Raw genomic sequence first — 26,919 nt, 5'->3', positions numbered from 1 at the left:
CGCAGTATAAGTAACCACAAGTCGCCACAATAAAGTTATTATTTGTCTCCGATTTTCTTATTCATACTGGACATGTTTGTAGACATGGTATTCAGGAGTGACATTCAGTTTATACGGGACATGTTGTGATAGGAGCCCAAATTTGGAGCGATGACACACTCACATGCGATTTGCTATAATCCGAACAGCTTAAGAGCAACAAAACAAATGCTTTTCTGCTCCAGAGTATTTGTTTTGTGTACTACGGTTTCACAGACCAATAGCAATCGTTCCTTAAAGAAAGGAAAATAAAGCGCGTTCCGGAATTCACGGAACCGGCCATCAAATGTCCGTATGTGTCTGGATGACTGCTTTCATCGTAGATCATCGAGTAGATGTTTTTCGATGAACCACATACCTCAACTCAAAAACAAAAAAAAACGAATAAAAAATGTCCTGTGAACTGTGTTCCAGAATTCCCGGAACTGAGAATCTTGTGTCCGGATGCCTTCATATATTATCATGTTCATCTTGGAAAAAAAAATTCGACCCGGGAACCGTGTTCCGGAATTCCTGAAACCGGTCATCAAGTGTCTGCTTGTATCGATGCCTTCGTATTCTTCATAGATCATCGAGTTGATGTTTTTAGATGTGCCGCATGCCATGATTATCATAAAAATAAAATTTGACCTGGGAACCATGTTCCGGAATTCCCGGAACTGGTCATCAAGTGTCTACATGTGTCCGGATACCTTCGTATATGATTACATTCTTCATAGTTTATCGAGTTTTTGTTTTTTGATGTGCCGCATGCCACGATTATCATAAAAATAAAATTTGTCCTGGGAACCGTGTTCCGGAATTCTCGGAACTGGTCATAAATTGTCCACATGTGTACGGATGCCTTCGTATATGATTGCATTCTTCTTTGATCATCGAGTTGATGTTTTTTGATGTGCCGCATGCCACGATTATCATAAAAATAAAATTTGTCCTGGGAACCGTGTTCCGGAATTCCCGGAACTGGTCATCAAGTGTCTACATGTGTCCGGATACCTTCGTATATGATTACATTCTTCATAGTTTATCGAGTTTTTGTTTTTTGATGTGCCGCATGCCACGATTATCATAAAAATAAAATTTGACCTGGGAACCATGTTCCGGAATTCCCGGAACTGGTCATCAAGTGTCTACATGTGTCCGGATACCTTCGTATATGATTACATTCTTCATAGTTTATCGAGTTTTTGTTTTTTGATGTGCCGCATGCCACGATTATCATAAAAATAAAATTTGTCCTGGGAACCGTGTTCCGGAATTCTCGGAACTGGTCATAAATTGTCCACATGTGTACGGATGCCTTCGTATATGATTGCATTCTTCTTTGATCATCGAGTTGATGTTTTTTGATGTGCCGCATGCCACGATTATCATAAAAATAAAATTTGTCCTGGGAACCGTGTTCCGGAATTCCCGGAACTGGTCATAAATTGTCCACATGTGTACGGATACCTTCGTATATGATTGCATTCTTCATTGATCATGGAGTTGATCTTTTTTGATGTGTCGCATGCCACGATTATCATAAAAATAAAATTTGTCCTGGGAACCGTATTCCGGAATTCCCGGAACTGGTCATCAATGGTCCACATGTGTACGGATGCCTTCGTATATGATTGCATTCTTCATAGATCATCGAGTTAATGATGTGCCGCATGCTATGATTATCATAAAAATAAAATTTGACCTGGGAACCATGTTCCGGAATTACCGGAACTGGTCATCAAGTGTCTACATGTGTCCGGATACCTTCGTATATGATTACATTCTTCATAGATCATCGAGTTGATGTTTTTTGATGTGCCGCATGCCATGATTGTCATAAAAAATAAATTTCGTCCTGGGAACCGTATTCCGGAATCCCCCGGAACTGGTCAGAAAGTCGCAAATCTATTTTAAACCTTTATTGAATTAATTGCTTGTTATACTTAGTAGACGATCTGATAAGATTTGTTGAAATAAATTAGTGTTTCTGTTATAATAAAGCATATGCAATGTAAGCTCATGAATGGCCACTTTTGGGAACCGCTCCCAGGAACTGGCCAATTCGTCTTACTTATATATGAAGTGCAATTATTATGTAAGAAGGTCATTTCTAACAAATTCTTGTCGAAAAATGTTGAATTCTAGCGTTGTTTTGAAAATATTTATGAAAAACTGAAAATGGCCAAAAGTTGGTACCCCACTGCAATCTGGATTTACTCCGGGGTCGTAGCTCCGAATACAATCATCAAAGCATTTTCGAAAATTGGAATAATTTCCGGTTCTTTGGCAAAAAACTGCATCAAAATCGATTACACTGAAAAAAGTTATGGCAAATTGAACGTCGATTTTGGTGTATCGAAGAAGGCTTGGTAGTTTGAAGGTTAATAGGTACATTTCATTTTTGGGGATTTTTTATTGTATCGAACTACAACAATTTTTAGGTAATTTTCAAGGGGTTTTTTTATAGACTTCTTCCAAAATTTGGCGAACCTATTCCAATTCGTATACCAATTAATTGGTATACTTAAGGGTTAATATGTTGCAGATAGAGAAAATACTGAAATTTTCAGTTTTTTTCTTACACAATATTACGAAAGATTATTAAACAATTTTTCTTAATAAGCTTGTGAAAATTATAAACTATTTGAAATTTTTTAATAGTATAATTTTTTTTTATTTAACCGTGATTTTTTAATAAATAGTAACCATCGCTTCTCAACGTAGTCTATTTTTCATGGCTTGCGGTGAGCACGATCTCTCGAATTGCTGAACTGAAAATTATGGAATAGAAATTAATTTTTAGTATTCTTTACAGATTTAACTCGCCGCGCAGATAGCTCTGAATTAGACCCGCTGGTGCCCTAAGACGATTTCGCTAGATTTTCAGAGCACTGTGCACCCAGTGCATTAACGCAAGTAACGGAAGGTTATCGAAAAGATTCGTGAAAATGAAAATTTTAGTAATGATGATGATTTTCCCAAACGGTTAGTTTTCGAGAGGTTTTTATTTGTTCTTTGGCATTAGGATTAGCGATAATAATTCAAATCAAGGATACTACTGGGAAGTCACCTTTAGAAAAAGTCGATGTCGAAGTAAAATTTGGAACTATGCACGCATGCACTTCAGAGATAGCGTGACATCCGGAGCTGCGATTTCATTTCAACCCTTTTTTGTGAAAATGGCGATACTTACAAATGTAAACAAATGGCTTTTTTCATACATGCGAATGAGGGCTTTGAAACGCAACTGTATTTTTGTCTGTTTATTTAAAGTTTCGCCCTCCACGATGGAACAAACAAACAGGGCGATACTTTTTTTGCTAGCAGTTTAGAGGCGAAACTGTTATTTTCGTATTTTTTTGAGGATTATCAAGCTGATACCAGCTGTAAATAGTAACAATGATCGCTATTGAAAAAAACCCGGACGAAATCGGTGGTGTAGAACGGTAGTTATTGTAAAAAAACGTAAGAACGATACTTCAATGCTGATAGGTGGGACCGAAAAAGTAAACAATCGTCAAAGGGGCGATACTATCATTTTGTAAATTTCAATAGCAAAAACAAATTTTAATTTAATAATTTCAAATACTTTATGAAGTTTTGGGTTTCGATCACTGAATCATGCAATCTAGGATATAAAAAACACAATAGTTCTTAAATAGGAAATAAAAGTCTGGAAATATTCACTGTTGATTTTCTTTGAATGGTGTCACTGCTAGTATCGCCCTTTTCAAGAAAAAGCGTCGATTTCTTAGTTCTCAGTCGCGTTGGTAATTTGAGTAAAGTATAAACTTCAAATCTATTCAAAAAAATGCGATTTTTTTTGGCTCAGTACAATATATAACCCCTTTAGGAAAATTCAGTTTTCCCAGCACAATTTAGATATTTTATTAACAGAACATTAACAATAATTCGTAGCTATGTCTATTTTATGGCCCATTTTTTCGCTTCCCATTGATTTGATTTGAGATTTCTAGCAATGATGTTGTCCTATGCTGATTTGAGCGATTCTCTGAGTCCTGCCACTTTCCCATGTAGTATGTGTTATCAAAAACATCGCGAAGCATCAAGTTCTAAATGTTCTCAAACGATATAATATCCGAAGAGAGTGATAAGAGTTATAAGAAATGTCTCATCACACTGTTAGGTGGATTAAAAGCGTTTTTTCTGGAGAAGATCACATAATTGCGTAACCGTCAACTTTGAAGGTTTAGTATCTTCGAAGAAGTTTTACAACATAATATATTTTTTGAAAAAAATAATTTTGGTGATTAATCTGGTTGAATATTAGAAACAACTTTTTCGAAGACATGAAAATCGGCTATAAACGGAATAAGTCATTTCCATCATTTTGCTTCTACTTTCCGAAAAACAATATGAGGTCTCAAGATGTTTTGTTTTATCAAGCAGTCTGACTTTACGAGCCTCCGAACACTTATCGAGTTGTGAAGTATTTTTTTTTGTTTTGGTAAGCAAAAATTATAAAAGATATGGTTCTACAAATGCTAAAAGTTTTACACTTATAAAAGAGCAATAGAAAATATTGAAAAAACTAAAATGTGCAAACTAGCCCTGCACGACGGTACCCAAAAATCAGAAAAAAAACTTCGTTCTATCGAGCAAGGAAGTATATTACCCTTAATGAAGTGTGAAAATAATGGATTTATTTTTATTGCACTTTTCGTGCAACATACATAGAGCAGTACAATAACACATACTCGCAAGTTGAATGATTTCTGTGTTCTGAAACCGAAGTCTTCAACATATTTAAACAGTTCATCATGCACACCCACCGCGATGCATCGATCAGCGTGACGATCGAAAATAATAAAAACTTCAAATTAATTCCCGATCCACCGGCGACCGTAAATCGTGTAAATTGGTATGTGTTAGTCTCATTCATTCATTCACAGTTTTCTCCACGGGTACTGGCTGGCGTTGGAACGGTTTCACTCTACCCAAATCAGGTCCCGTTTAATCTCAGCTTGCCATACAAGTACAAAATGACGGCGCCCACGACGCTGAAGGTTGAATCTGAAAGTCTCCGCCAACTTAGAGACATTGCCCATTGAACCTGAGATTCGAACGCAGTTCACCATGAGTAAGCAGGCAGGCACTGATTGGTGGTCAATGATTTATTTTTACCACAAACAATCCTATCTCATTGGATTACCGTCAAATATGGGCAGGAATATTACCAACCAAGCTCGATTGTAAACAGAAGGGACTACACTATAGAGAAAAGTAGTCTTGAATAAATTACGGAGGTGTTTGCGCGAAACTATAGTGATACTGATTGAACTCCACAACTACAATCATCACCAGCGAAAATGAGCAGCAATCTGATCGAGTCACTTCCTACTACCTCTAGGGGCTACTTTTGCGGTAAGCCGGTTCGTAAAGAACCGGCGGCAACGCACGAAAGAGAAGCATAGAGCCGAAAAGCTGGTTTCTTCCAAAACGGGCTGTTATTTGCTCGATGATCGAGCCAGAGTGCGGTTTTAAAACGGTGTGGAGCCACCAACGCCAAGCTATTGGGGATCTCTGTCTATACCGTCCGTTCGGGGGATTTTCGGATGGTAGTTTACTTCGGATGATTAGGGCAGATATTTAGCAGTTTGGTGTGACAATATGATTCATTCGTTACGGCACATTTTAAAATTGGGGAATCTTATCTAAACTACACATCTCTCCAAGAATTTAATCACAATTTTAGCACTCTAACACAGAATGGCTACAATATAACCTCCACGGACGATCTCTACCCTTCGCACCTAGGACGAAAACCAGACAATATAAAACACCTTCCATGTGACAGCCAACCATCGGCGAACCCCCCGCTCTCGGCAGTATATGCAAAATTGATCGACCATCGGTGCGCTCTAGCAGCCAACAGCGATCACTAATCTGCCGGGGTGCTGTCACGCAACGCCCGATCATGCCGCGCTAGTAAGTGTTTTGCGCTTCGCGCGATCTGAGCTTCCAGCGTTCGAACTCGAACTACAAAGTATAACCACAACTAACTCAACCACCTGACTGAACCGATATCGAGTCGGAGGAACTAAGCACCGAACGTGTTGACCTCCACCGGTGTCAACCCACTGACACTGGCATTCGGCGAAAGGAAGGAAGCTAATTTCATCTTCCATCTTACCGTAAACTGATAATTTCACCGTTCGGGGACCCGACCAAAAGCTGGAATGCACCCTTGAAGGGACCATCTGGTGGTGTGTATCTCTGAATCTCTTCAACTAGCCGAAACAAGATCGAATCAGCAATCAGGTTTACGCCAGGGGTCGAGCGCACGGGGCGAGTGTCGTTTTTCAAGGCTATGTAAACGAACGAAACGAATGGATTCAAGATGCTGCCAACCATCCATTATTAGTGCAGGGAAGTAGCGTGAAGAAGGTCTGTCTGGTTTTCATCTGGGAGTTGTTTGCGGAAGAACCGATCGTGAGGTAGGTGTTTTTTGTCTATGTACGTAGTGCAGCTAGTCGGAAGTCGTTTTGCAACGTGTTGAGAACTTTAAATTTGTTTTGGATTTGAAGGCCGGTTGACACGATGGTAACCATTGACAGAATGTGCGCGTTTGGTTAATTGGTGTTTAGTAAATAATTGTGGAAATTACCCAGATTCAGTGACGCACTCGAGGTGTTGTGTAAGAAATCGGTTGGTAATACTAATCAGATCGATTTGGCTGAAATTTGATATAGCTTCGGAAATAATTTCAAATAAGTTCTTTACTATTTGGGTTGCCTGTCAAAGTACTATGAGCACAACATAACATGGTTTCTATCGACAGATTCAGTCGTTTCATCACTTTTTGTTGAGTTGCGCGTGCAACTTTTTAAAATGCTTTACAAAGTACGGTAGTTGCTCTATAGATGAAGAAATAGTGAGAATTGTTTTGGAAGATCTGTTGTTGAGATTTCTACTTGCGTTAAAAGTTACGTTTATAAGAGTACAATTAAGGGCGAATGACCTATTAGGTTGCCGCCCCAATAAAAATAATAAGCAGTACAATCACCGATGCTTACTTGAGTACCCAATATTTGTGTAGAATCGTTCGAATTTTCAAAATTTACATGTATTGACGTGGAACAACTAACAACAACTATATTCGTTTGGAATTTTGTACAAGTTAAATAGCTCAATTATTTTTAGTAATCTTGCACTTTCCAATGTACAAATAAATTATAGTGCTAGAAATATTTAGTATATATAACAAATACATTCGTGAAGTTGGTACTTAGTATATATGACAAATACATTCGTGAATCTGTTTTATTTACATATAAACTCACAGCACGGAGGCACTTGAAATTACAGACTTGATGCGATTAGAGATTTTTGACGTTTATATACATATAATAAAAAGTAGTTAGCTTTTGAATAAGGTATCACCTGGGACGACATATTTTGGCATCCTATTAATCACGTCATGATCGACTATTCAAGGAATAGCATTTCTCGGATAAGCTCATTCGACGGTAGTACTTCAATGTGTATCAAAATTGAACAAAATAAGCAAGAGCAGAGCTCCAAAACATAGACTCGGGTGAAGACTTAAAGAGGGACGGATTTTAATTCTGGTTCTAAGACGTTCATTGCCTTGTTTCGGTTGTTTGCTTCTTTGTTCTTTCGTTCGGTGCAGTGCAGTCATTAAACTACATTTCCGGTTCAAGTTCAACTTCTTATCAATATTCTTTCTGTGCTCTGAGTTCGAATATCGAGCAAATATACACCCGATATGAATCACGTATTTAACTCATTTTCGAAAATACAGAAGATGCAAATTTCTGCCTTCAATTTGTACACATAATAACAGATGAAAGTTTTGTTTGTGAATCAATTTATAGTTCTTCTGAACTGGAATCATTTGACACTGCGTGATACTTCAGTTAATTTCATAGTGAATTAATAAGGAATACTTTGAAACTGAATGCTTAGTGTGACAAAGTCACTCGGGAACTGTGTTGCCACAATTAAATCTGTACCGGGAGTTGAAAAATCTTTTCTATCTGTGCTCTTCTATAGAAAAATCTGTACCGGATTCTGTACCCAAATAATAACAAGGTTGTTTTAAAAAAAAATCATTTCTCTTATACATATTTTTCATTCGGGGGAAATCAAACCAGACATTCTGACTGGGTTGTTTTATTTGAGCTGGAATTCCGCAAGAAACCAGTTAGAATTCCGGATGATGAGTTTGGCTGGGTAATGTAAATATCAGCTCCAGCTCAAATTCTCGTTGCTACTTTGTTTGCAACCAAAAGTGGCCAACAGAGTTGTGGCGAGAAGCTGAGATGGGGCTGGTAATATCAATAGGATGCGAGAAACATGGTTGCAGGCTGAGTGCATATAAGGAGAGTGACGACACTGTCAAAATTGGAACAATGATTATTTGTCAGTGTCATTCCAAACGAGACAAATCCATGTATTTTGAGAGGTCATTTGTTCGTTTGGAATATTACTGACAGATAATCATGACAGTTGTCTGCACTCTCCTTACATACACTCTGGTTGCAGGCATTCAAATGGAGCAGGTCAGAGTAAACGTATGCACTTCGAGAAGATTCACTCGCCTTCCACTTAGACATCATCCCTTTGATTTGCTGGAAGCAGGTTTCTCGCATTTCGCATTCTAATGTCAGCTTCAGTTCAAGCTCAATAAGTATCAGCTCCACTTCAGATTCTTGCTTTCACTGCTGCCTAACTCAACGTTTACCTGCTGTTTACTGGGATGCATCGCAGGGTTAAATTATTTTACCTTGCTGTCTTGTAAAAAATCTGTACCAATCTGTACTTTTTTACAAAAATCTGTAATCTGTACCGTACAGAATCTGTACCAAGAATGCTTCAAAAATCTGTACCTTTCTAGATAAATCTGTACTTGTGGCATCACTGCTCGGGAATCTGCATTTGGATTGAATATTTTGCACCACTGCAGTGCACTGACCAAGAGTAATGAGCATTCAGCACGATGAACGAAACAGACGTCGCACAGTAGCGTAACCAGAGCTGCAATGTGTCTATCATGTCAAAAGACATTGATAATATCGTAAAACTCATCGTCAACAGCAATTCATCCGGTTTCTGCGTCTGTCAAATGAGCGGCTCAAGAGTTACATATTACGGTTAATGTAAGCCTAGTTCATTACGAAAACCTTGACTTGTGTTATGACCCATTCGCCATTTCTCTAAAGTTGCTAAAAAGTTTACGTAAAAGACTAAGACAAAAAGTATATTGTAATGCAATTTCAAGTATTCATATATTTATAAGTAATCAATTATTTAAAGTTATTCAAATGATTGCAGATTGCTGAGATTTTATTTTGATCAGCACATAAAATTCGGCTCGAAACAATGCAATGTTCGATGTGCAACTAGTCATTACCAGTTGTTAACTTTCGCATGGTTCTTACCGGCGGGCACAATTGTAGGCGCTCTACCTCTAGCAGCTGGTGACGTTCTTTCATGTGCGTGATGTTTACGTTTGTATCGATCGGGTTAAAAATGTAGAATGTTCATGGGATGGTGTTCATGATCTGGATACCTAGTTAGAAATTTTTCGGAGCAATGGAATATGTGCGATCGAAAATAGAAGTCGCAAGGATAGAACATACTTCGTGAAACCCGTTTCAAATATATTACCATATGAAAAACGGATATAAACTTCAAGCATAAAAATCGGACTTCTCTCCTTCAGTACAAAACCCGGAAAGAAATAAATCGGATTCTTGCAAAGTAGTTTATTACCCGATACCACGATATATGTATGCTCCTGATTACCATTTATTTGCACCAGAAGGATCTCTGTGCCAGGTTTACGCTTGAAATACATTTCCGAATTTTATATTCTAATAATTCGTGTATTACAAAGCATACCCTGTCTTTGCGACTTTTATTATCGGATGCTCATATATGATACCATATTTCTTTCGATCGGGTGAAATTTGGCACGCGAAGGAGGCGATAATTGGGTTGTTGCAATGAGAATAGTTGTACAGAATAGAATATCTCTTTTCGCGCTGAAAATTGAGACAATAAATAAGCATTATATAGAACTTTAAGAAACAGTACACTGATGCTTTGTACCAAGTATACCAACATGCTGACAAGATTGATAAAACACGGTAGACAACAGAGAGCTGGGCATGCAGTGCGAATGCCGGGAAAAGGGATTAGATCAAGGGGTGAGTCGCTTAGCACAAATCGAATTGTGATCACAAACAAACAGCGTGGTAGCATGTGCCGCAATGTGCCACGGTGTGCCACGATGTGCCATGGTGTTCAGTAAAACAAAAGCAATGGTTACTATGATTATTCAACTACACTTTGTTGACAGTTTTTGAGTTGCCAAAAGTGTGCCTCATTGTGCCACACATTGTGGTAACGAGTGAAATGATCGTGCATTACTGTGAATCGTAATCTTATATCGTGTTATCGTAGGTGATACAGTGTATATGGCAAATTGTTCTAAGCGACTCACCCCTTGGATTAGATAAAGTTATGCTCAGTAGAGGGCCTGAAAGAAATCGCACTCGCTGGGTGTGCGAAATCAAAGAAGATTTGCGTGCGGTTGGCGTTCAAGGAGTGCCGGATGTTTTTTGACATCTTCCATTCTTCAAATATCCATAAGCGCATTTTGTCAATACATGTCCTACTTAATGTTTTACTACTGTTGGAATGGAATGGCTTCAATCGATTGAAGCAATTGCAATCTTTCCTGACCCATGAATCCTACTGTCACAGAGAACAGACATATAAGCTAGAACAATCTTTCCCTAAAAACCTGTGTATACAATTTAATGAAAATATGTTGAAAATCGGCATTGCATACATGCGTGAGTCACAATTGTATCCAAGTTTGCATACAAGTCCCGTTTAGCGATTGCAGGCCGATCCATGCGCCAACCAGTGGCAAGTTGCTACTTGCTGTTGTCATTTCAAAGCGACAGCTAAATTTGTTACACAAGCTGAAAACTTTACTTGTATGTCAGTTCTCAGTGCTAATGTAATCGATCCACTTATTTATCATATACAATTTAGAGGAAAATCCGCATAAAGCAATACGACAACACTGCTTCAACGACAGGGTTGTTAATACGATACATTTTTCACAATAATTTATTGGCGTTGCTCGTTAACGATAATGTATCGTCGCCTTCATCGTCATCGTCGATAATTGTATCGTCGTTTTCATCGTCATTGTCGGTTCATCGGTTATCGCGATACATTTTGCGTTACTTTCCCGTTTAATGCAGCTGAAGTTGATGCGGCTAACTTTCAAATGTTTAGAAATAAATACCTATTGAAGGACATGTGGTTGGCAGTTTAAAATTAATAGTTTTGGATATTTTCAATGCATAGGGGGTCCGACGATGCGTCAAAATGATTATTTTTAACTTTTCGGGAAAGTGTATTATATTGAAGGGCAAGTTGTTGGTAGTTGATAATCAATAGTTTTGAACATTTTCAATACAAAGGGGGGGGGGGGGCAGTGCCCAAGTAACCATAAGCATTAAGCTTTTGCACTATATTGGCTATAAATTTGTTGCAGAAGCTCCATTACAGCATTAACAATGCAATAAAGTTCTATATTAGCATCAATAAAGCATAACTGCACAGCCGACATATTGCATTGCCACTTGCTCTATATGCGTATATAAAGCTGATATAACGCGTATATGCTTCAAGGATCTTTAAAGCATGTAAGCTTTACAAGTGCATTTAGTGCCATTATAGAGCAAATAAAAAGCCGATATAATGCTATTGTAATGCTGTGGGTTTATTTGTTATGCAACTCGTCAGATTATATTCAGCATATTTCATTTCAATCGAACATATGCAATATAGTCCAGCGAGCAAACGCAGCGCACTTACCGTGAAGGACGAGGCAAGGTACCTCAGTTCGAGACTTACTGAAGGTAATTTTCGTAAAACATTCATATCATGTGAGAACGAAAACCCATTAAGGATATTCATTACAATGCGTTAGAAGAGAGTCAATTGCGGTTTTAAACAGAACATTTTATTTCAAAATTTAAATTTAAAAAAAATGAATTTTAAATTTTTTTGCTCATCATACCGAAAAGAAACATAAGAAATGGTTTTAAAACCATGGCGGACAATGACAGCAAACTGAAGCTTTTAAATAGCATTAGTAGTGGCAATATTAGGCTTTCAAATTTGACATTTGTACGCTGGTGCTATGTAATAGCATTAGTACTGCAGAAACGAGCTGTTCATCTCTGCACAGTAATAGCACTATATTTCGCCTTTTCTGGCATATTACCAGCATTATATCAGTATTTAGGGCTTCACGGCTCTTTAAGACAGCTTTATATGTGGATCTAAAGCAGATATTAGGCTACGCTATAATGCTTATTGGTTGCTTGAGTTGTTTCCGACAATGCGTGAAAATGGATTTTTTTTCACTTTTTCGGAAAAGTGTACTATATTGAAGGGAAAGTTGTTGGCAGTTGAAAATCAATAGTTTTGGACATTTTCAATGCACAGGGGGGCCAATAACGTGTCAAAATTAACTTTTCTGGAAAGTGTTTTATATTGAAAGGATCCTGGAACATTGAAGACATTCGCCTATCATTTTTCTTGTCAATAATAATGTTTCTGGCACATACATATAGTATATGTAACAAAATCATTGAAGCGGCCAGGCCAACTGTGCAGCGTACAATATGTAACAGATGATTCCAAATTATACTGGAATCATTATTCCAGTACAATTATTCATTGAATGAAGAATTTAACCAACGATTTAAGATTCAAAATGATCTTAAAGAATGAAGAAGCGTGGACAACCGCACCGACCTTTTCAGTTTGATGGGGATTTGATAAATCGTTGGGAATGATTTGGCTAAGAAGGTTATTGTCACTCCTTTGGTTCCTGGGATGGGACAAAGATAGGACCTGGCAAGGGTAATGAGCCTACGTTATAGCGTTTTTATTTGCTCTCTGAAATCGAAGTAAGGAAAAGTCACAAGAGATGAGTTAAGATTTAAACATAAATTAAAATAAAATAAAAATAAAATTTAAACAAAAAGATTTTTTTTTGCGCCCGCTAGCTACTATCAAAAATGTTCAGAACGTCAGTACCATTATTCTTGATAGCTACTATTTTCCAAATGCTTTCAGTTAGTGATATATACATAAATTACGCAATTTGTAAATATTTTGCTAAGAATTAAATAAATAGAATAAAAGAATAAAAACGATAATTCCTTGTATGCCGCACCGTAAATCTCGAAGATGAAAAGTAAACTCCGAAGTTTGTTTTCCAATTTCATGATGGCTCACTGTCATTCAAATGCATTATACATTGGCGTGCAAAATTTTCCTGTTCTTCATCTAGGCCACCGACAGTCAAACGGAAGGAAAGCGCAGCTGTGATCCAGTCTGACACTGGAACAGTTCGGGGTACCAATACTTGTTTATAACTTCTAGAAAACTTAATACATTCCCAATTAATTTTTGTTTTTCACTCTCGAAAGGGTTTCAAATTTTTCTCAAAAAATTGACGCCAGCGAAAAAAAACATCCATCGCGCATGGCTACTACGATGCATCGGTGCAGTTAACCGCTTCACTGACACCGTTAACCTCACTTTTCTTGACAGTTTGCTTGTACTGTTTACATGGACTTAGACAAATTTGGTGGATGACTAGATTCACTCGAAGCAAATCGGAAAGAATTTTTCTAAGTCCATGTAAACAGTAAAAGCGAACTGTCAAAAATGAACATCGAGGTCATTTGTGACGTCAGCGTAAAGTATTCAATAAACTGGAAAGTAACGCAAAATGTATCGCGATAACCGCCGATGAATTATCGACGATGACGATGAATTCGACGATACATTATCGTTAACGGAGTTTCCGATGACGTCGACGGGTGATTAACGTTATCGACGATGACGATGAAATATCGTTTAACATTCCTGCAACGAATACATCGGTCCAACCATGGACGTAGGAATTCGAATTTGTACGTAGGAGCACAAATGAATTGAGTTATGGAACACCGTTAGCTGTAACTACACCTGGAATGATTGATAAAATCTATCTTTTACTTACCAGTGATCAAAAATATCAAATCCGTGACATAGTATGTTTCATCAGGATGCAGAACTCAACATTTTACTCACCACATTTGATTAGAGCACTCTAGTTAGAGTGTGGCCAAGAGGCCATGACGTATCCAAACGAACATGGAATTGGACGTATACACAATAGAAATACGTCAAATTTCATGTTCGTTTGGATACGTCATGGACTCTTGGCCACCCTCTAACTAGAGTGCTCTACTTTTGATAGGTTCTGATATAATGCCAAAAAGCGTGCGACATTGTACTATAACTGTGCTGAAATTGACTGACCATTTTTTGCATCACTAAAGCAGAGTTTTTAATAGTAGAGTTGCGTAAAGAGGATTGGCAACATTGGGCCAATCATTGGTCTTATTTAAATTTTGACAACCTTTTATTTTTAGTCAAATTTCAAATGACTTCACTCGAACGCTTCAGTTAGAAGTTAACTTTGCGCATTTAAAAATTTAAAATTAGGTGTTTAGTTTTATTTTGTAAAAATCAGTACGATAAATAACATCGTATAAAGAATTTAAGCTTTTCCGGTTCTCAACTGATCCGCAACTAAGAACGAAATGCATTGATTTTTGCCGCTTGCCGTCTGATTGGGGTGTGACAAAAAACAGTCGAATTTTCAGCGTAAGATAAATTTGAATAAGTACATATGTATAAGTGGAATGCAAACACGAATTTGTCAAAATTTTAGCTGCACTTAAACTATGAGAAATACCTTCATATTTCCACTGTCGGTGGAAGATTATTAACACTACCCAGAGCTGTTCCGGTGTTTGCTGGTTTTAAATAATGTTAATGAATGAATGAATAATAATAATAATGATTTTTTTCTCATAATAACGATACTCCGCACGCATTCGAGCATTGTTATTCTTCGTGTCCGATAGGTAGACGTTTTGAGTGTTCAATTGGTAGATTTGCTTCAGTCTTTGCGCAACTGTTCTTTATAAACTGTGCACTAAAGCTGTTATTGAGCACCAATATAAAACTGTTAAAGTTGAAATCCTGTTACCGGTAGTAATGATGTTTTAGATAGCCAGCTTCAGTTGACTGTCGATTTCAAAAATAATTTTGCGATACTTACTTCTGTTTCTTTTTCAATGGGAGTGGCAGCACTGGTGAATCGCCCGGACGTGTTGTTAACGTCCAATATCAGTTTTTCAGTGATATATAGTATATTTAATAGCAAAATGAAGTCAATCGTTTAATAGGTAGTTTTTCATGTTGAGTTACCTGTTAGTAGGTTGAAATATCGCGAAAAAAGTGATTTTGCATAAAAATTTATAGTCAACTTTGCCAGTGAAGTATTTGAAGCAAGCCGCGAAAAAATACGCCCGTTCGTTCCACTTAGCGCCTACAGCGCCGCCTGGACCTGAGTAGCCAATGAAACAATTTCACGGATGAAGGAGAAATCTCATGAATTTATTTATTAAGACCTGGTGAGATCGCTTCATGTCATTTTCAATGCTTGTCTACCTTCACAAATATTTACCTTTTTGTAAATACGTGCCAGAATCAAAAATATTGTTCATTCTGGAAGTGCGAATATATTGCAAATATTCAATTAACACGTGGATGTATTCGCGCCGGGCTTATTGTATATGAAGGCGACCTCAGAATGTACGTGTAGGAACAGGCATTCTTGAAATGGATCGTTGGATGTACAGTAGAGCTAACGTCTTTCATTTCCAGGGCCAAACATGTTTACATCTATCGATGAAAACAAATATATCATTACATAGATGCAGACAAGTTTCTTCCATAAAAGCACTGCCGGACAGTGGGAAATGGATTGAATACACACACACACACTTAATTCTGTTTCATTTTCAATATGATAAACAAAGCGCTATGAAGTTGAAAATATCGTTTAAGACTATAAATGATACTCTTCTTTCAGTCGGAGAAATATTTTAATAGGTTTTTCGGTTTTCCAATGATATTAATAATGTGCTCCCGAAAATTACCTTCAGTGAATCTCGAACATCGTACCATGACTCATCTTTCACGGCATGTGCTCCTTTTGTTTTCTAGGCTACATTGAATTGATTCAAATACAATGATATACAAATATATACTATAATCAAGTGGAGATGCAAACGCATAATACCACAGCATAGTGTCTGCATTATATTAGCTTCATATTTAATCTATAATAGCAATAAATGCATATGTAAAGCATGCATGCGTTATATCAGCTTTATATGCGTATATCGATCTGTCACTAATGCTAGCTTTTGCCTGCGGTTTAATGCATTTTAATGCGATTGTAGAACTCGATTTCATTGTAAATACCGAGAAAGGGATTTTTATGCAATATTTTGGTGCTAATTTATAACCATTATAGTGCAATGGCCTAATGCATAAGGTTACTTGGGCAATCGCTGTATTGCGCTAAACGACGAGCAATTCCGTACCAAATCTGTAAAGACTAGGCATACCTACAGACACTTTATACCCAGACTTGCGGAGACAAAATCGACGCAACCGTGAATGTAAACTGGCATCACGGTAGATCACATAAACTTCCTCCTGTCTGTTCGTTTGGCTACACTTTTTGACAGTCCGTTTGGCTGCAATTTTTGATACTTCAGTAGTCTGTGTATAAAGTTTCTTTAGGCATAACCAGTGATGTACCAAACCGGGTTTTTGATGAATTTGGTGAAAAACTAAGGTTTTTACCAAGTCAAAGCGGTTTTTTCATGGGAAGAGATGTGTGCAATTTTTAGATTTTTTTTAATAAAAGAACGTTAATGTATTTTTATCCAAACATTTATCCTATTTATGAGTATTATTGTTATTAAGTTTTGATCCAATCTTGAAATCCTGTTAAGTTTTCCTCGATTTAATCATTATCTGATCGCTGATACCACATTTCTTCACAAATTTCCTAATTTCCTGTAATATGTTAACTTTCCAACACGTTCCGAGTTAAGTCGATTGTGTGTTTTTTACTATGAATCCTCCTAAATATAGCGGGACCCGGGACTATTAAGACAGTGGGGGTAATTCGGACCCCCCTCGATTTCTCAGAATATAGCAAGACTTTCTAACTATCGTACATATTCGTGGAACCGCTATTCCGAAACATTAATTTTGAGAACTGATTCTTTGTTCTTTGTAGAAAGGAGATAAAACTTGTTTCCTTTTTTGTCATTCTCAAAACAAAAATCATTATAATGGAAAAACCGTGATTAAATCAACAAGTAAAAGCGAAAACATAAAGTGTTTTGGAAAGCTTGAGGCTCCTATTTTATGGAATGATTTTTGTTTGTGTGAAAACACAGATATTTTCGAGTCGCTTACCACTTTTGTGCGAAATGAACGTACTATTCGGACCCCCTATTCCGTCAACCACCGTTCAGCGGCTTGCGGCTGCGCCAGTGTTACGAAATTTCAAAATAAGTTACCTATTTCTGCTTGCATTTACCGAAACCGACATTCAGATTCAACGCCTCTCTCATTAATTCACTTTCCAACTGACTGAAATTTCATGCAGAATCGAATGCTTGAGTGCAGAGGAAATATAAATTCATTCACCAACCAAAGCATTCATTTGTCATTATGTCTACAGTTTGAAGGCAGAAGTTAGCATCTTCTACATTTTCGAGCATAAATGAACTGCGTAATCTATACCTGGTGCACTTTTGAACGATAATCCCTCTCAGAGCCAGCATAGAAATAAAATTCACTTTGCTTCTGAAACCGAACATGTCCGTACCTGAAAGCGCTGCGTCGGGAGAACGAATGACGATGGAAACGAACCAAAAATTTCATTCATCGCAGCGGGCATGAATTGAATTTCATTTTCTTTCAAGTTCATGCAGCGATGTCAATTTTTTTGGGCTCTGGGCTACGCATAGCATAGCGCACGCCACAGCAAAGAGAATAGATGGGCCACCAATCGACAGCTGTTACATACCAGTTTTTGTAAAGCAATTTTTTGGTTCTTGAGAAGTGTGTCTCACAAATATTTCATAGGTAAACATAATTCCATTGTAAAAAAATTAAAGGGTTGTGTACAGGACACGACCACGGTGACATTAAAAATATAGCTTTTTTATCTATCACACATATCGACACACGTTCTTGTTCACTCGCCTGTTTTCATATGTTACAATTTGCTATATACCCTCCCCATTAAAACATAATTTATTGAAGGTCTTTTAACGGTAATCTATTAATTAATCAAGTATCTCACTAGGTGATTGGCATTATTTGGCTGATCCATCTAGTAAAAATGGTCTGTCCAGAAAATATATTCAAAAGAAAAGTTCCATATTGAGAGCTGTGATGAGGAAGCCCACGCCCGCCAACGGAAATATACAGATTCTCCATGAAATATTCAAATTTTCAATAATGTACTAATGAACTTAAGTAAACAATCTTAAGTGTAAGTATTTCTTGATCGATTAGTGGTGGAAAAATGAAATTATTTGATAAATTACATTGTTATGCAACGTTCGCACTACCAGTTAAAACGGGTTTTTATGCTATCTTGGTGACATTTTTCTTGTTGCTAATTATTAAAACGTGTTATAACTCTGTAGTGTAAACATTGTATTATTAAACCAATTCTGCAGCGTTTTATGTTATATAGGTGTTTTATGTGGTAATAGGACTGACATAATTATATCTTCAGTACAGCGGTTTGTTTCATAATTTAAAAAAGATTTATTTTAAAATTTAAATTAGTATACCCAACCGTATTTGTTGTATACCTTAAAACGCAATTAGAACTGTGTTTTAAATACATAGGGTAGGACAGATATTCTGACTGGTTAAACTGGGAAAACAATTTTAAGTCCAGTAACGCTTAAGACATGGCTTGAATTTGAATCGAAAAAGAACACCCGCTTCAACTGCTGCTGGGACGGTAAGTTCTGTTTTAAAATTTTCCGTTGTGTGCAGTACGAAACAAAAGTGTTTGAAATTAGAAAACAAAAAGTTCTGCTGGGAATGTGATTGTTTCCGATGCAATTACACTCAGATTTTTCACGCAGGGGATACAGGCCGTGTAAATGAAAACCGCGTAAATTTAAAAAAAAACGCGTTAATGAAAACCGCGTAAATTTCAAAATCCGCGTAAAAAACCTGAGTGTACTCTCCTATATAAAATACTACGCTGCTGAACAGTGCAATAACTACAGAAGCACGTTGTCAGATGCCTTACTGATAAAAAACATATAACCGAAATATGAAACATGAAAACCAATTGGCTCTTTACCCTACGCAGCTACAAAGCGCCGTAAACATGGATTAACAAGTTACAACGCACACGCATGCATAAAAATAAATATATTTTATTCAAACGCAACACTCTTAAGCAGCACACACCGTATTGAATTAAATCCAAACCACCCCACCCACCCACTTTGCAAATCATTCTGTGACACCGTGCTGGTACCCGAAAAATCCGCACACGGCCACCGCTGCCGAAAATGCATAGCGTCTACCGCTTATTGTAGTGCCCAGACGCTGCAGCCATGATCTTACCCGTTCGACATAAGAACAAAAACTGATTCAAACGGGTACGCGTCACCTCTATTTACAAACTAACCGTATATGGTTTAGCCACTTAGGTGCGAGTGTGTGCAAATGCCAACGTTACCGAAAATCGATAGCGCTTATTGCATCGCCCGGAGACGACGTTGCTCGTGTGGGATAAAAACAACAACTGATTTAAACGGACATGCGTTGCTTCTATTTATGACTTTTCGTGTTTCATTGAGCAACTAAGCTGCCCTCTTTTGACGGCTGTGTCTGAGAAATCTGCCTCACGAATGGTATTTTTCCCGTTTTTTGTGAACTTTTTAATTTTACCAATTTCCAAAAGTCTACTTTTATTGGGGAGATATTAAATTATTACCAATATTTAAGTTAGGTGTTTCTGAATCGGTTGGTGTATGAATGATTAAAATCCATCTAGTAATATCGGAGTTATAAGCGTGCAAACCTTACATAGTTTCGTTACATGGGAGATAGTTTAGATTTTAGAATGACACCTAGCCCCAGATAGTGGAGTAAGACATTTTTAATGTCAAAAAATAATGAAAAATGAGGGAGGTCCGAATAACCCCTACATTGTAAATGGATGGAAAAACGTAGAGGTTTCCAAATCGTCGCCTAGCGCTGAGTGATGCAAATGAAAATTTTATGGCACCAAAATGTAGCTAAGGTTTCAAACTAACAATTAGGACCTTTGATCGGTGATTTTTTTTACATCTATGCACCTAAAAGAGCGTTTTGCTTAGGTAGGTCCGAATAGCCCCGGGTTCCCCTACCAAATTCTTTCTACTTTTGCAGATATAGTTGATGCCGAAAGAATTCGATTTGCAATTTTTTGCAATAACAGAACATGCTTTGCTAAACCTCTTTTAAATATATTAGAATGTAAAAATCTTACCCAACTTTTAAAAAGGGCATATGTATTGTTTGACATAAGTTTGGCATTAAAATCATGTCTGAGAAGAAACTGTAAAGAAACAATAGCAGTAAATCGATTGTACACAGCTTACTTGGGTTCGATTCCCAATTCCGCGCATGGGGTTAGAGGTTTTTCTAAGCGGAAAAGAGTCGAATGGCCCTAAAGTTGAAACCTCTACAATCTAAATTTAAAAAAGTACTGAGCAAAATTGCGTTAGTTTTTTAGAAAAAGGACCATCCTCTTACGCCGTGGACAATTCTTGGGAGTGTAGGGAGTACGAGAAAGTACATGCTTGTCCGTGGAGAGATGGTGGGATTATAAAATATATAGATAATCCCTGTCAACTTGTATTGTTTCATCACTAGCATAAGCGCTTGATTTTTTCCCATATTCTATTTCAAGAGTATGCAACACTTAATGAGTTTATAATAGAAAAGTGTAAGCATACATTTCTGTTAAGGTATAACATCGTTGGCAGCTGCTATTACAAAATCAGCGGAAGTCGACACCGAGATAATGTTTGCTCCACTTGATTCAATCTTCTATACCATTGTCAAATCCGTCTATTTTTGGATTTGAAAGCATGTTATGGATATTATATGAGTCAATTAAAGACCAAATAGTGTGCTTCAAATTAGTATTATTACGTGTTTTCCCGCAATTGGAAATCTTTTTCATGAAATTACTTGGCAAAAAACATCTGAAAAGTCCACGAGGATATCGCGAGGAAGGGATAGTGGTTCGGGAATAGTCCACGCTTATCCATAGAGGGTGATAAGGGTTTCAAAAATAAAGTTTTTGTTGGGTGCAAGTGGTATATGAACGGTCCCAGCCAAGATTCTTACATTTGAGTACCGTATCTATGTGCGCGCATATGAAGTTGGAATCGACGGTGTAGTTGTCGATTCGAGATTAGTCGGATCGCAAGCGTTTGCATACAATATTAATAGTGGGGGATGCAAAAATCATTCCCATAATCAAATACTTATCGGGCACCCTTCGCTGAATTCACTTTGACTAGTTTCGTTCACTTGCATAAGGTTCGTCTGTGTGTTCTTTTGTGTGTACCTCGAGAAATGAACCGATTTCATTGCAAACAATTAGTCCGCACAATGTCACAAAAGGTTCGTTGCTAAAAGTGCAACAAGAATAATGTGGATACTTCTTACAGTATGAATGAATTTTTCTTCTATACCAGGCATTGAAGTTAGCACATGTGTTTTGAGAATCAAACACTTGTCATTTCGGAATCGAAAGCATTATTTTCACCTACAATGCCGCCAGAGCGTCGCTTAGACACCACCCCGAATGCAAAATAGGCCTCACCGTATAAAAATTTCATAAATGGACAGAAAGCCCAACAACTTCACGAGGTACGTATTGTGGTATATAAAAATGGAAAACTTGATAAATGTGGCTATTGGCGTCGGTTCGTTGACGGGTTAACTAGAGAGGGATTCCACGAGAAAACAGCAGACTATAAAAATCGACCATCTTCGATTTGAACGGAACTTTTCTTTTAAGGACGTGATACATGCTTGAACTTACGTGCTGAACTTATTTAAATTTGTTTTGTTCGTGAAATGACTAATAAAATTTCATGAAATTGAATTATTAAGGCCCCGTTTCCCCTCAACCACCTTGATCACTATATCTTTGCTGTGTTAACTGTCAAAGATGCTAACTCATATGACGAAAATCATTGTCAAGTAAGGCCGATAGTGTCAAACAAGAAAGTGTTTACATTTTCGTAGAAAATCAAGCTAAAAGTCGTTCTGAAGTTTTAAGAGTTGGACATACACATCGATAAAAAAGAAGAATGTTAGTCTTTATCTAATGACCCAGTTACATATATCCCAACTATGGGTCTCGGAAAACCATTTAAAGTATTTCACATAATTTTTAACAAACTTGTTTATGAACGTATGTCACCCTTGTGTTGTTTTTAGATTTCGAATTAGTGATTACTACTTCTAATACACTGATATCTTCTCAAAGCAAAATGACTTCCGACCCTGAACTGTGATTCAATCTTTTTTACCTTTAGGGTGTAGGATTTTGAAATAATACAAAATAGACTTTCCCGCAGTATGTCCTTTCTACGGAACATCCGCAACAATCTAACCAACGGTGGTTACAACACCCATCGCAATGGCAAAACGAAACCGACAAAACCGATCAATCGAAGTATTGTCACTGATCGAACACAACCGGCACCCTCCCTCGGTCGACTAAGCTCCAATGACCGGACGCTGGGAGGTAGCGAGTCCGAACAGGACCGCTCTGGCTATGGGACGTACACCGGACGAAGAAACAGTGGCACTGGAACCGGTAGACGGGGAAGCAACTCGACCACCCTGCGCCGTGATGACAAATATGGAAAGGAGAATCCAGCACCGATAATTGTGTTCGTCGATAAGTATGAAACGGTTCCGAAACCAGCGGGTATACTGAGAAAGAACACTTTTACAAAGAAAGATCGAGAGCTCGAACAAAATCGGTCTGGAAATGCCATCAGCAGAAGCGACACATTCACTATCAACGAATCGGATAATGAACAGAAGACCAAGACGGACACCTATTCGAAGAAAAAACAGAAAGGTAAGTTTATTCTTGATATGGATGTTTCGTAGACTGATTATAATTTTTTTATTGTAATAGATAGCGCCAAAAATACTGAATCCCCCGAGAAGCTGCCCGTTGTAGTTGATTCGCGTACGTACCGAAAAAAGTCACTGAAATCCTCGAAACCTGTCCAAAAAGTAGAAAGTTTCATCAAACGTTTCGAGAAAAGTCTGTTCAAGAACGATTCCAAGAAGACTGGCCGAAAGGATTCCAATTCATCCGTCGAAACGTACATACCGAAATTCCGCGATGTCGGAATCAACTGCAAACTGGACGAAGAGGAAAAGTTGAAGACAAGAAAGAAAAGGCAAGGCTCAAGAGATTCTTTGCTAGAAAAGACAAACGTGGAACACAGTTCCTCTTCGCAGAAAAGCTATCGCGAAAGAAGCGAAACTCCGCAAAACAGACACCGGGAAAGGAGCAGTTCACCAACGAAAAAATACTCTACCTATGATCGAAAACAGAACAGAAACGAACCCGAAGAATCTCCAACCGTTCCGGAGAAACCGGTCAGGAATCGCCAGCGAAGTCATTCTCCATTTGAAACCTTAGAGCTGAAGCCGAAGTCCACCGACAACAGCTATTTGAAGATGCGCCAGAAGGAGATCGAAATGGGCTATAGCACGATCAACAAAAACCCCTCGTCGACGTTAACTCGAACACATACCCCTGATAGGAACAAATCGATCCTGGTTAACACAGCTCGTAAGGAACGATACGAACCTGAGGGTAGTCGAACTTACACTGTAACTACCAGCACTCACAGGGTGGAGTTCGATCGGCCAACTCCGTTCCGTTCCGATACCTACAATACACTGAAGGAGGAGTACGAACAGGTCAACCGTAAGCCAGTCGGAATCGCTAGCCCACGGCTGAACTCGGATCGTTCGATGCAGGAATCGACCGTAACTTATACGTCCAAGGAAACTCGGAAGGATTCCGCCGAGCTACCGAAATATACCTTCGGGACGAACCTGCAGGAGCGTCGCAGTCGATTCCAGCAGTTCCAGAAATCGTTCCAAAAGATGGGCGATAACACTGCCGAAGCGACCTATCAGCAGAGTTTCTTCATACCGATCTAATCCAATAATTCGACTAAGTTTGTGAAACGTTCAAGACTTGCTAATCAATACGCTTCGTAGATTAATAATGCTAACCGTGTTTTCTCAATGTGAATTAAAATTTAACGACGCTACAGGTAAAAGAAAGTGAACCTCCTTTCGATCCGAAATGGCTGAGATGATGTCACTATGCCCGACGATCATCGCCAATTCACGCCGTCGTCGTTGATCCAGTTTCCCAAGATGGAGTGGATTCTCTGGGCCGGTTCTGTACAATTAGGCAAAGCGTGCAACGATGACGGAGCTGTTGGCTGCAGTCCATTCAACACTTTGCTGAGACGGCAGTTTCGTTAGACAATGTGTGGGTTGATTCGATGAGATCACTGAGGTCGGTACTTTATGGAATTGATGAAAAAATAAGTTAAAAATTTACTGCCTTGAAGTTGCTGCGATTTGGATAACTGGGGTACTTATGGCATTTTTGCCTGAAACTGAAGGAGTTTTCAACTCTAACCATACCATACCAACCATAATCATACGTTTTGTTAGCGTTAAGATTAGAACCTGACTCAATTTCGTCAGATAGTGAATTCAATTCTCAGGCAGCTCACTTTGTGACGGCTTTTAATTTAATTGTAATTGAGGATATCGTATTTAATGTCACGAAATGTTAGTGAGTATAGTTAGTTCTTCTTCTTATGCATCATTTATCTTCTACACCAAAACATTGCGTGGTAAGCCGGAGTCCTTGCTGATTCTAGTTAGTATTCCAGCTCCAGAAACACAATCGATTCTAGAGTAACAAGAAAAAATGACCCTCATCGGCCCACCCATGATTCGATTCCTAGTCATAATAGGAGTGTCTGCTCCAAATTTGAGCCAAAGCGGACAAGTCTAGCTACCCCACGAACGTGTTCGAAGTCAGGGCCGTCGGAACACCTTTTTCCCGAGTGGGTAGCAAGATTCGAAGTGATTTCTCCTCGTATTGACGAAAGTTCAGATATGGCGTGTGTAAGTGAAAATGAAAATTCCCTGATAATATCTGGTGGCTATTTGGAAACACTCTTTGATAACAGGGCTGTTTGTCCGACGGCTCAGAGAAAATGTGTTTTTTTGAATACTAACCCAAAATTCAACGGGCATGTTTCTATTTCTTTTAGGTAAAATTCTATTGCCTTTTTGGTAACAGACCACGCAATTGCGCATTGCGATATTAAACTCATATTACCGCAAAGGTAGTAAACGGTGGAATGACGATGTAGGACAATTCGGTCGATTTCTGTAATAGTATTAGTATCAAGTCAAACCAGCCGGAATCCTGGCGGATTTCTACCCAGGCCGGAATCTGCACCAATTTTGGCAGAAATAGGCGGAATTACGGATTTTTATAGGGTAACTTGGTTAGTGAAAGAAAAATTTTAGGCAGTTTTCGGATCCGGCCTAGTTTCCGGATCCGACACAGCTCCCGATCTGGACCAGTTCCCAAATTTGGACCTCCCGGATCTGGATCAGTTTCTGGATCTGGACTAGTTCCCGATCCGGACCAGTTTCCGATCCGGACAAGTTCCCGAATCTGGACCAATACCCGGTAATGGACAAGTCCCTGGATCTAGCCCATCCTTTTTTCCCCTTACCAGATCAGGACTTGAACCAGGCCCAGATTTGGTGCTTAGATCCAGACAAGAGTGGTTCCGGACTCTCGGATCGGATACGTGGATCCAAACTATATGTCTTGCTTTCCGTACATGACGGGAAGGACTGTTAATATTTCGTGCAGTCGCTACCTTGCTGTTGACGTTCGTGATAGAAAAAAAATTCAATTTAACTACGACCGAAATACCCCACCACTATACCGAGTCGGTTTTGTTTCTAACTGTGCTTTGAAGCTAGCTGATTGTGAGCCGATGGGTATCTCCGGCGACCTACATTCTTTCAGGCTTAGTGGAGGTCGATTTGAATATTTCTCCGAAGGCAAAAATAATACCAATAAGTCTCATTTTCGATATGAATTTTTTTTGTATATATATGAAAAAATGTTCAAAAACATTCTGAGCAGGAAAAAAATGTTCAAAACCAACAACTCAGGGAACGGGTTTGGGTAATCAAGATAGGAAAGCTAGCTGTTGGTATAGAATTAATGCTCTTCCCCTACGAGGACAATCTGGGCGGCAAACTTCAGACTGTCTAATTTACTGAGCCCTTCAGTTCCCATGTGCAATTCAGTACCACTTCCTCGTTGAGCTTCCGACTGGTTCGCGAACTACTCGGTCTAGATTATGGCCTAGTTTGAGTTTGTTTACATCGTGTTTGCTTTTTTGCTCTGGAGAAAGTTCTATTTTATCTGTGTTTTACTTACCGTTTTTCGGCGAAAAAGTTTCCAGTCGCTTGACGGACATTCTGTTTTGTTTCCTGTACTGCTCACCAGTGAAATCCTTGTGCTAAAGTGCTTTATTTCGCCGTGTGAAAACTTTGTGAGTCTACGGTGAAATTGTGAGACTGCAACCTGTGTGTAATTCCCCACAAAAAAACTTACGCGCTCACTTCGCCATCTGCACGCGAGTAGTGGAAAGTGTTCCCCACACTTCAACTTTGCGCACAGCGAGACGAAATCTCGGGTGGGTTTTCAAAAGGTCGTAAGCGACAAAAGGCGGGTTGAAATCAGCC

General features: G+C 38.4%; 2 protein-coding genes across 2 annotated transcripts in view; both read left to right on the top strand.

The window, feature by feature from the left end:
- The window catches only part of LOC131690283 (four and a half LIM domains protein 2), a 605,833-nt gene that overhangs the window by 54,861 nt on the left and 524,053 nt on the right, over positions 1–26,919 (top strand). The window lies entirely within an intron of this gene.
- On the top strand, positions 21,820–24,387 carry LOC131690284 (uncharacterized). Its single transcript, XM_058975942.1, is given in 2 exon segments — positions 21,820–21,942; positions 22,659–24,387. Coding segments are annotated over 2 exon segments (1,647 nt in total). The 5' UTR covers positions 21,820–21,913; the 3' UTR covers positions 24,277–24,387.

The sequence above is a fragment of the Topomyia yanbarensis genome, chromosome 3 (assembly GCF_030247195.1).
Source record: "Topomyia yanbarensis strain Yona2022 chromosome 3, ASM3024719v1, whole genome shotgun sequence".
Lineage (NCBI taxonomy): Eukaryota > Metazoa > Arthropoda > Insecta > Diptera > Culicidae > Topomyia > Topomyia yanbarensis.
The sequence above is the reverse complement of the archived record's forward strand: the minus strand, read 5'-3'. Positions and strand labels throughout refer to the sequence as shown.